Raw genomic sequence first — 12,314 nt, forward strand, 5'->3', positions numbered from 1 at the left:
CGGATCCGATCGAACGCTAGTGTGAAAGTAGCCTTAGGCTGAGTCTCGCAGGCAGGCTGTCGGCATGAAAGCTGAAGTGAAATAGCACATGATCTAACCTGTCAGACAAACATTGTAGAAAACAACAACAAAAAACTGTGCCAAAACAGCTATTTTTTGTTACCTTGCCTCACAAAAAGTGTAAAATAGAGCAATCAAAAATCATATGTACCCCAAAAGAGTACCAAACTGCCACCTCATCCCGTAGTTTCCAAAATGTGGTCACTTTTTGGGAGTTTCTACTCTAGGGGTGCACCAGGGAGTCTTCAAATGTGACATGGCAACTTAAAATTATCTCACTGAAATCCGCCTTCCAAAAATCATATGGCGTTCCATTCCTTCTGTGACCTGCCACGTGCCCGTACAGCGGTTTACGACCACATATGGGGTGTTTCTGTAAACTACAGAATCAGAGCAATAAATATTGAGTTTTGTTTGGCTGTTAATCCTTGCTTTGTTATTGTAAAAAATGGATTAAAAAGGAAAATCTGGCAAAAAAAGTTAAATTTTATCTACATTTTCCTTTAATTCTTGTGGAACACATAAAGGGTTAACAAAGTTAGTCAAATCAGTTTTGAATATCTTGAGGGGTGTAGTTTCTAAAATGGGGCCACTTATGGGTGGTTTCTATTATGTAAGCCCCACAAACAGACTTCAGACCTGAACTGGTCCTTTTAACGTCCCCAAAGAAAATGTCATTTACTAAATGATCCAAAACATGAAGTAGACATATGGGAAATGTAAAGTAATACCGTATTTTTCGCACCATAAGACGCACCCCCCACCCAAAGTGGGGGGTGTGCCCCTGCGTCTTATGGTGCGAATACTAATGAGCCGGTTCCATTATGGACCAGGAAGCGGTGAAGGATCTGTACTCACAGCTTTCTGGTCCTCGGCTGTGCAGGGCTGTGCGCCACTTCACAGTGCACAGCTGACAGCCGCATGGATGAGGATCGTGATGGTGAGGAGCAGTAAGTGACTTTTTATTTTTTCATCTGAAGCAATATGGGGCTGAGAGAGGCAATGGGGGGCTGACAAAAAGAGGCAATCGGGGCTGATATGAGACTAGGGCTAGCCAAAAGAGGCATGTGGACTGATATGAGACTGGGGCTAGTCAAAAGAGGCATGGGGGGTTGATTTAAGACTGGGGGTCTGATCTGAGGTCTGAATGGGGTCTTATTTATATTGGGGCTCATATCTGAGGTCTGATTGGGGGTCATTCACTTTTGGGTGTGAGCTGAGGTCTGATCTGAGGGTCTTATTGGGGTCTTATTAACATTGGAGGTCTGATTGGGGCTGTGATCTAAGGTCTGATTAACATTGGGCGTCTGATTGCTGATCTGACCTTAGGTGTAATGAAAAACATTTTTTTCTTATTGTCCCCCTCTAAAACCTAGGTGCGTCTTATAGAGCAAAAATATGGTAACTATATTAGGAGGTATTACTATCTGTTTTAAAAGCAGAGAAATTGTAAAAAAAAAATTGAATTTATCAAATTTTGGGGTAAAGTTTTATTTTAATAAATAAAAGTGAAATATTTTGACTCAAATTTTACCACTGTCATGAAGTACAATGTGACGAGAAAACAATCTCAGAATGGCTTGGATAAGTAAAAGCGTTGTTAAAGGGAACCTGTCACCGGGATTTTGTGTATAGAGCTGAGGGCATGGGTTGCTAGATGGCCACTAGCACATCCGCAATACCCAGTCCCCATAGCTCTGTGTGCTTTTATTGTGTAAAAAAACCCATTTGATACATATGCAAATTAACATAAGAGTCATATCTTACTTGTGTGACCAGAGAAGAGTCATATTTTCAAGCTCCGACTCATCTCAGGTTAATTTGCATATGTATCAAATAGTTTTTTTTTTTTACACACTAAAAGCACACAGAGCTATGGGGACTGGGTATTGAGGATGTGCTAGCAGCGATCTAGCAACCCATGTCCTCAGCTCTATACCCAAAATCCCGGTGACAGGTTCCCTTTAAAGTTACCACCACATAAAGTGACACGTCAGATTTGCTTTCCTTAAGGTGAAAAATGGCAGAGTCCTGAAGCTTGGAAAAAGCTCAAGATCAATAATTGTCAACTGAAACCCCCTTTTTTTTTTACAACACAAAGCTGTGTATGTTCATCTGCAAACAAACTTTCCTTCTTTAAATTATACTAATGTGAAATTAAATAGGAATGGATAAAATCAGGGTCAAAGGATCCAGGGCTTGGGCCCAGATGTTTTGTCCACGGCCTCAAATGTTGCGATAGCAGAGAATACAGTTGAACTATTGCCCCGCGACTCACTGTCACAGGCCACCGACATAGAAAAGAGTAGAACAGAGCAGTCGATCGCCAAACAAACACCTGTGCTGGTTCTCAGGCGAAAATCACTGCACACGTGTATGTCAAGATGTAGGCAGTGTGTTAACTTCAATGCGACCACCTGTGCCCAGAAGCCAGCAACTTGGGCTGCAAACAGGAAGAGGCATGTGTTTTTTGCCGACACTGGGGAAACAACTTGATGCCATGAGTAAGGGCTCATGCACACAAACGTTTTTTGCGTTCAGTATACGGGACGTATTTTGATTCCGTATACGGTCCATATATGGAACCATTCATTTCAATGCTGTCGGCATCCGTTGCTCCGTTCCGTGGCCCCGCAAAAATTATGAGACATGTCCTATTCTTGTCCGTTTTGCGGACAAGAATAGGCATTTCTATAATGGGCCTCCTTTCCGTTCTGCAAATTGTGGAAGGCACACGGACGGCATCCATGTGCATGAGCCCTAAGCATGTGATGTCTGAAACATGTCATCGCTGTAGCTGAATCATGTTAACCTTTTAATGTATTTCACACAAAGAATGTGGATCTTTTATCCTCAAGTCCTGAAGCTACTAAGTTTTTGATGATATCGGGAGGAAGATAGTACCGGGAGGCACTATGTGGGGGGGGGGGGGTAGAACTACAGGGGTTCTCTAAGTACTGGAGGCACCATGTGAAGGGACTTTATAACTACAGGGGGAGTCTAAGTACTGGGTGCACTAGAGAGGGGTACTTTAAGCACAGGGGACACTAAGTACAGGGGACATTATACCTACAGAGAGGCATTATAACTATTAGGGACACTACAGAAGCACTTTACAAGGGCACAAAAAGTGACATATACTGATTGGGGTCACTACAGAGGGGGCATTACATTGGGGGCATTACAGGGGGCCATAATACATATTGGGGACACTACAGGGGGCATTATACATACTGGGGGCACTTCAGGGGGCCATTATAATTACTGGGAGCAATATAAGGGGCCTTAAAGCGGTATTCCCATCACATACAATGGCGGCAGTGGGGGTTATATCGCTAGGATATGCCCCCATTGTCCGATAGGTGCAGGTCCCACCTCTGGGACCTGCACCTACAAAGAGAACGGAGCGGGAGAGCTGTGGCTGGAGGACCCTGGGTTTCCCGGGGGTCCGTCCACCACCATGAGCTGCTCCCATACAAGTGAATGGGAGCACACCACGCACGTGCGGCCCCTGCTCCCATTCATTTCTACGGGGCAGATGGAAATAGCCGAGCCAGCGCTCAGCTATTTTTGGCGGCCCTACTGACATGGTCCAATAACAGACATGCTAAATTGAATGGTGCTATTACTAACCCCTTAATTACTTTTCCTTCCCTCATGAAACTGTTGGAATCCTTTACTAAAGCATCAGGACTATCTATTAACCATGCCAAGTCCGAGTTACTTTTATGCAATACCCCGGACTCTACTAGGCTAGCAATAATGCATAATTTCCCCTTTCAATATAGACCCCAGCACTTTACTTACCTAGGGACCCAGATACCAGGTAGTTTGAGCCTAGTTTATAAGACCAATTACCTGCCCATATATCGTAAAATACGACAGGACTTACTGGCATGGCAAACCATGCAAATATCTTGGATAGGTAGAATAAACATAATCAAGATGGTAGTCCTACCTAGGTTACTATATTTGTTTAGAACCTTGCCAGTTCCAGTCCCTATCAAGGACCTGGAATCCATACAGAGAGATGTGATGAAGTTTATCTGGGCAAATAAACGGCAGCGTATATCTAGAGCGACGATGTGTAGACATAGAACCCAGGGAGGCTTGTCAGTACCCGATTTTGTGAAGTATTATAGGGCAGCGAGATTGGCCCAGATGTTCTTGACCCTTCTTGACCCGCGAGAACACCCTATCTGGATCGGGATGGAGCTCGACAACTTTAAACCCTACACCTGGAGGGCTTTAATTTGGTCAACCTCTCCCATTCCTCAGGTTCTGCATACTAACTCAATACTGTCATACTACTCTATCCTACTTTGGAGGTCGGTCCGATTTAAGTCTACACTGCAGGGCAGACCCTCGCCATTGGAAAATCTGTTGGGGAATCCTGCTTTCCTACCAGGTACTCAGTCGCACGTACTGGATTGGTGGGTGAACAATAACCTATGTTCCCTACTCAAATTTTTGAATAGAGGTAGACTGATCTCTTCTACGGATTTTATAGAGAAGTTCTCTCCTCCCACTAGAGAGCACTATACCATGCACCAAATTTTCTCCTTTTTCAGAACAATTATGCCGTCGGACCGCCCCATAGAATTATCACCATTTGAGCGTTCAATCAATTTTTCTCTGTACAGACAGGGGTTATTGTCTAGAATGTATGCAGCACTTAATGCAGTTCCAGTTGGCTATAAGATGCCGTACATGAGGGCTTGGGAAGAGGACTTAAGCCGAGAATTTTCACCCTCCAAGTGGTCGGAGCGTTCTACAACCCTTACGAAGGGCTCTTGGCAAGTCACTTTGGCCGAGTCCTCGGTAAAGGTGCTCCATAGGATTTATATGGTTCCAGCCCGCTTACATAGTATATACCCAGAGGTATCCCCGATATGCTTTAGAGGGTGCGGTGAGATAGGGTCTATGATACATATGTGGTGGTCATGCCGAATGGCTGGGAGGTTTTGGAGCAAGGTGACAAATTTAGTCTCATCGGTTTTGGGATACCCTTATCCAATGACAGTTACCTTCTGTCTGCTAGGGGATAAACCCCATAGATTGCCCTTTGCCAAATTCAAGCTGGCCCAATTCATACTCATGGCAGCCAAGATCCACATAGCTTTTAAATGGCGTTCAAATTCCTTATCCTTTCAGGCTGTCCTGGATAGGGTCAATAGAATATTATTATGTGAAAAGCTCTCAGCCATTCGTACCGACACGTATGCCGCCTTTGAAAGGGTATGGGAACCTTGGATAGCTTCCCCTCATTCTTCAAACATCCGATACAGCATTTCTCTCTAACTCTTTGTGACTTCAGACTGGCTTATGTGAATGACGCCCTTTCTCTCTCTCCACATATAATTATGTATGTATTATCCAATGACTCATAACCTACTGCGATGTTTGTTGCGTGTAACTCCAAGAATATTTTTGTTTTATGTTCTTTGATTTAACATTTGCCGATGTAATGACTCTTATGCTCAGTATTTGATAAACCAATAAATGGTTTTTGAAACTAAATTGAATGGTGCCCTTAAAAAACATAACTTATCCAGGATACAAAAAGCACTCATATGGTTATATGAATGAGAAATTAAAAACGTTAAGGCTATTGGAACGTAGGGAGGAAAAAATCTAATTGAAAAAAACAAAAATGGGCCTGGTACTTAAGCAATGAAATGAGAAGTCCCATCACATGGAAAAAGAACGCAATGGTGTAAAATAACAAAAAACTGTTATGGGTTACCACTTCCCAGTTACTTCAGTACAGTCCCCACCTGTTCTTCCTGCTCCAGCAATTATATGCTGACACAATAGGCGACTGCAGCAGCCAGTCACTGGCGGTAGTGGTGAAGCGTCAACATAACAGAAGCCGCCACTGCAGCTAGAGATTGGAGGCAGCAGTCACATGTGTCATTGTGTTTGCTTCTACTTTTGTATTTTCAGCCATGGCTCACTTCGTTATACAGGATGTGTGAACTAAGTGTATCTTTTGTTTTGCAGCATGTATTTGGAGGTGTCACTGTCTCTAACAAATCAGTCCTTGCCACAGGCTGTTTAGTGCAGTATATAGCCGTCACCTGCTCTCCTTGAATTCATTTGAGGCCTGCTGGCACAAAGAGAGGAGCCTGCTATCCCTCAATTCATTTGAGGACCGTTGGCACAGAGTGAAGTATGACAGAGTGGATTCCGATACAGAAAGAGGTGATCTTGTTTTGGTGGATGGACACGGATAATAATAATACCTCATACATTTTATATAATGAACACAGCATTAGCTCACATGTCCTATGTTTGGAGAGGGCTGTTGCATTGTGTTTGCTTGTACTTATATTGTGCCAACAGGTCATCAATGGAGCAGAAAGAACCGAGGCAGGTGTGGGACTGAGAGAAGTGTCAGCTTCGGAGTAGCAGGAGTGAGTGTGAAGGGGAATATTACTCCTATTTTATGCAAGCAGTTTAAAGGGAATCTGTCACGTTGAATATGGCGTTTGATCCGAAGGCACCATGTTATAGAGCTGGAGGAGCTGAGCAGGCCGATATATAGGTTTTGCAGAAAAAGATTCAGCAATGCTTGTATTTTATACATATAAATTCCTGCTCCTAATGAACTTTTAAGGAGATGATGGAAGCTATCTTCATATACACATTCATGCAGGGAAGACTGTCAACGCAGGAGGTGGGGGCGATGCCCAGGGGGTCGTCTGAGCGCTTCTCACTGAGACTGGCCGGGTACTTAATGATCACATCCTGTCAACATTAATTAATGTAGGAGTATCAGGTACTTATGCATCTGGATGAAGGTTGTAGATGCCTTCCCGAATTAACTGCATTGCCATCCTCAGAACAGTGATGCACTTGAATGCTGCTGTGAGGGTGGTGGTATTTTGTGCTGCACTACAGTACTGCTAGCCCTGCCTACTTGTTTTGCCCGGCCTTCTGTCAATTTGGACTTGCCCATGACATGGGTCACTTTTAAAGAGGACCTTTTGTGCGATTTTATTAAGGGAGATATATACCTGTACTTGCGGGGTACCTCTCGCTGATGCTGCCACCCTGCATGATTTTTCTTTAAATATGCCTCCTATGCCCCTCTGGATTTCTCCAGCTCAGTATGCCAATACTGAGCATCAGAACAATGAGGAGGAGGAGACGCAGTCTTTCTCTGTGGGCGTCTCCTCCTCCCCTGGCTGTAGCGCTGTCCAATCGCTGTGATGTTCTGCGCTGCGAAGGAGACGCCCACGGAGAAGTATTAGCATACTGAGCGGGAGAAATCCGGCAGGGCACAGCGGAGCATAGGAGGCATATTTTTAAAAAACCAAGCAGGATGGCAGCATCAGCAGGGGGTATCCCGCAAGTACAGGAATATATCTCCCTTAATAAAATTGCATGAAAGGTCCTCTTTAAGTTTCCAGGGACACCAAGTTCACAGTCCACCCATGGCAGCCAATCACCAATAGGACCATCTCCTTGACTTCAAAGGCCAGAATGAGAAGGAATATAAATCAATGAAATATAACTAAAAAACTATACAATGGATCCACTCAGCTCCTCCTGCTCCACAACATGCTGCCCGCAAACTGCACTGCATTTTCATGGTGACATTTTCCCTTTAAATAAAATGTATGGGCAGTATAGGTATAGGCCATCAATATTAGATTGGTGGCTGTCCCGACTCAGCTCCCACATCTATCAGCTGTTTAAAATGGTGTGACACTCACAAGAACAGCCGATCAGAGGGGGTGCCAAGATTTGCACACCTGCCAATCTAAAATTGACGGGGTGTCCTGAAAAAAAAAAAAAAAAATTATATATATATATATATATATATATATATATATATATATATATAATAAAACACATAGCACCACTACTACAAAACAAAAAAAATGCTAATATTTCTTTGTTTATCCAAAATGTAAAAAAGCTCATGTATGTGTGTAGCCCAACACACATAGACAGAACCTAACAGCACATGTCACATCTCAAAATGTGTTCCCTCAGCAGGCAGGATGCACAGTACTATGCCGAACCATTTCAAAATAATTTTACCCTTGAATAAAATCAAAGACTCGCCTACAGAAATGTTTTTTCAAGCGTGTGTACATCAGTTGAATTTTTCAGATGGGAAATCAATGGATTGAACATACTGTAGATGGAGAGTGTCGTCCAAATGAGGAAACACCCAGAGGATTCGATGCCTGTCTTGTAAGTTACAGATGGAAAAATGCACCATGAGGAGTTGTTCTAAAGGAGAGAATGTTCTACAGAGCTAGAAGTTTGCAAAATAAATGGAAAGGCAAAACCTTAGGATGAAACAAAACCGCTAAAACACAATGCTGCAGAGTCAAAGTCACGCAATGCCACCAGTCAAGCAGACTGGAACAATCTTTAACTGTCTGATCAATAAATCTTAACAGAGAGACTTTCTTTTTAAGAAGAATACAAATAATAATTGCTCAGTATTTCATGATATACTCCAAGTCACAAACAAAGTAGACCACTGTAAAAATAGGTAAAGGCCAAGCCACTTTCATTATCTGTGAAGAACCACAGACATCATCAGGTCACAACATTTAAACTTTTACGATTTCAAAAAATTAGAACCACTGGCAAACATTACTACACGGACCTAAACTTCACGGCAGACTACCCTATTGTGGCCATCAAAAAGCAAAAGAAACCTGATTGAAAAGGACCTAAAGGAAGTCTGAACAGAATGTAACAACTGCCACTGAGAGCACCGTTGTGGACTGACATTTGTGGAGTATACTGGTCCAGATTTACTAATCTGTCTGCCTCAAAAATCTGTCTATAAAGTGGAGCAATTAGGCGCATCTAGGAATTCTGTCTTACTCTCGAACACGCTTGATGGGGGGTGGAGCTTCACATGAAAGAGGAGGGGGCCTAAGATGCACCATTTTGCACAACAATTGCACCCCAAATGGTTTATTTAGCACAGTTTTTTTATTTGTTTTTTTTTTACGGTGCGGAACCGAACCCTAGTTCAGGAAATGTTTTTTTGCAGTATAAATTAATTTCTGAAGTTATTATGCGATCTAATACTGTATGGCGCACTCGCTCCGTACATTATTGAAATGAAGTTTATGCAAATCGACTTCGGATGTTTCATCTGAAGTTGATTTGCTCATCCCTAGTTGCAATAGTCACAATGGTTTCCACTATAAGTCCTATGTAGTTATCCCATGGAAGTGTCCTGTGGGCTGACCCAACACATGTATGTCATGTAACACTGTTTCTTACTGAATGCCAGTGGGGCGTCACATGACTGATGCCATGTTTCAATTAATCCATTGATGCATTACACAGGACTGACCGATTCATGGCCTATTCCAGGGATCAGCAACCATCGGCACTCCAGCTGTTGTGAAACTACAGTTCCCATCATGCTCCATTCATTTCTATGAGCGTTCTTAGACGAGCAGAGCAAGTATGCATGCTGGGAGTTGTAGTTTTACAACAGCTGGAGTGCTGGAGGTTGCCTACCCTTGGCCTATTCCATTCTACTGTGCAGATAGGGGGTCAACAACCTGGTATAACAAAAGGTATGTAAGCAAAATTTTAAATACTTGACTTCGCGAAGTAATAACTAGGGCTCATCGGAGTCAATACATTCTAATACTGTACGGAGCGCTCGCTCCGTACAGTATTGAAATTAAGTTTTATACGAATCGACTTCGGATGTTTCATCCAAAGTCGATTCACTCATCTCTAATTGCAACAACTACCCCACTGTATGTGTGTTTACATGACTGCCTGTTTCCAGGTGATCTGAAAAATGACTGCCTGTCTCTAGGTGATGTTGTCATGTTGATAATAAATGTAACTGTAAAAATAATTACAAACACAACGCATACAGGGGATGCTTCTACACTGTTAGACACAATGAGGTGCTGCTGCAGAGAGTAATGCTATATATGCGGTGTACATATGTGTCACATATCAATAAACTGCTATTCACCTGTTAAAAATCTAGACCGGTAACGGAATGCCAGAGATCACAACAGGCTTGAGGGTCACATGGTTGACAACCTTTAGTCCTATTTAGATCTCCTATGGATGCATTTTACAGGACCAAATGGGGCGTACCATTTTTTTTTCTTTAGCGAGAGAGGCTATTGTGTGGATATAATAAAGGTCTGGGAGCAAAATGTTAAATAGATGTATATAATAAAACTGTATGACTGCCTATTCTCTAAACAAGTAAATGCAATCATTAAAACCGGAATACCTCTTTAAAGAGATGCCTATAAGCTTGCCTAAGGATTCTCTGCAACAGTGAAAGCTTTGTAATACACAGCGAAAGGGGCAATTAAGATTTAAAGTGCATTTTTCAACTATAAAGATGATTGTTTTTAGATCCAAATTCATATGCGTACTCCCGCCATAATATATCTTTATAAGGGTTGGTTGGAGTACTGTTTTTCTGATTCAGAGCTCAATGCTGCCTATGAACATAAACCCTATACATACATAAAAATAAAATAAAACCAGGGCTTAGAATTTTACCATGACTTGGGCTCGCCAAAGTGGAGGTAGTTTATGCTGTACAGATCCATGTCTTCAGTATGCCAAGCAAATGTAGTTTTCCACATTCCGAAATAGAGATAAGGTGTATTGACCCCCTCTATGGAAATCCCACATTCGTCTCCTACAACATCCAGAATGGTGTTTAGACGTGAAATATTCCACTCATCTATGTCCTGTGGGAAAAAGAATAATTTAAGTTCAGAAAAAGTATTAGTAGAGCGCAGCTCCTTTTCAAGACCTCCATCCCGATTTTCCATTAGTATAGTCAGTCATCCTTTGCCTACTGTTTAATGATTAATTAACACCGTAAGGCAAGATTGACTTACAGTGCATTAAAGGGGTATTCCCATCACAATGATCACTGTTAATTCTGTTAATGATTTGACAGTGATCATTTTTGTAAATACATTTTATTACCCATTTCCCACCCTTTTTGAGAAAATAAGGCCCCTCTTACCCGATTGTTGTCTTTCATCTCCCCTGGTTACGGCCACCTCTCGTCTGTCAATCCCATGGCCGCGTTTGCGCAGAAGACTGAAGATTTTCTCCCGGCCGGGCCCACAATGTCCTGAACGCGCACGCCGCCGCGCATGCGCCATAATGACTTCTTCCTGGCCAGTATAGTACAGAGCCACGAACCCGCACGCCAGCTCTGTACTATACAGGCCAGGAATAAGTCACCATGGCGCATGCGCAGCAGCGTGCGCGTTGAAGACAGCACACGGCCCGGCCGGGAGAAGACGTCAATCAAGCTGACTGAGCCCGCCCAGCCGAATCCAGGACGTGAACGTCGCGCTTGCCGCAGGTAAGTATGATAACTGATGATGGGAATACCCCTTTAAAACAGTATTCATACCATTTTCTTTTCACTTCACACATACTTGCTACTTAGTGTTGGTCTCTCACCTAAAATCCCAATAAAAAGCAGTGTAACATGAAAAAATGTGGAAAAGTTCAAGGGGTATGAATACTTTTTCGAGCTGAAATACCAAGCACAGCTGCTATACAATGTATGGTGCCACAGCACTCCCCAGAACTCCTGTGAGGGCCGTAGCCTCCTGAAACAGCTGATCGGCTGGGGGTGTTGGGACCCTCACCGATGTGATAATGATGACCTACCTTCAGATCGGTCATCACTATCTTTTCCAGGATAACCCCTTTGAAGATGCTGCAACACAATGCGGTGGTGCTACAGTTTGGATGTGGCAAAAAAAAAAACGTACGAAACGACATATCCTTGAGGGAAAGCAGCACAGCATAAAAACGCAGATATGTTGTTGCAAGACCAGCATGTGTTAGGCTACCTGCACGTGGGGGCCATCTTGCAGACGTTCCCTGCAGAATTCTGCACGTTTCTACACCAAATTTGCACTGAAGACTGCATGTGTTACTTGCAGTTTTTGATGCAGTTTTGCTTCAGATCTCATCCTTGCATTGAAAGAGGGTGAAATCCGCACGCCCCCCCAAAAAAAAAAAAAAAAAAAAAACGTACAAAGAATTGACATGCTGCAGATTCCTAAATCCACACAGCAGGTCAATTTTAGCATTAAACGAAAAAGCTAATTTGTCTAATCTCATACAATTTGCTGGTACTGTATTGCTCTGTGTTTTTTTTCCGAACAAGAATCCACGCTGACAAACAACAGTTAATGTGCAATGTGCGCAGGTAGCCTGCACATAGATGGGACATGCTCATTCTTGGC

At 42.9% G+C, this 12,314-nt stretch overlaps 1 protein-coding gene across 1 annotated transcript in view; it reads right to left on the reverse strand.

The window, feature by feature from the left end:
• The window catches only part of KDM4C (lysine demethylase 4C), a 324,567-nt gene that overhangs the window by 257,028 nt on the left and 55,225 nt on the right, over positions 1-12,314 (reverse strand). The window contains exon 5 of the mRNA XM_044272540.1: positions 10,591-10,784. Coding sequence (XP_044128475.1) covers positions 10,591-10,784 — 194 coding nt within the window. The remainder of the gene's footprint in view (positions 1-10,590; positions 10,785-12,314) is intronic.

The sequence above is a fragment of the Bufo gargarizans genome, chromosome 1, assembly GCF_014858855.1.
Source record: "Bufo gargarizans isolate SCDJY-AF-19 chromosome 1, ASM1485885v1, whole genome shotgun sequence".
In the NCBI taxonomy this organism is placed as follows: Eukaryota; Metazoa; Chordata; class Amphibia; order Anura; family Bufonidae; genus Bufo; species Bufo gargarizans.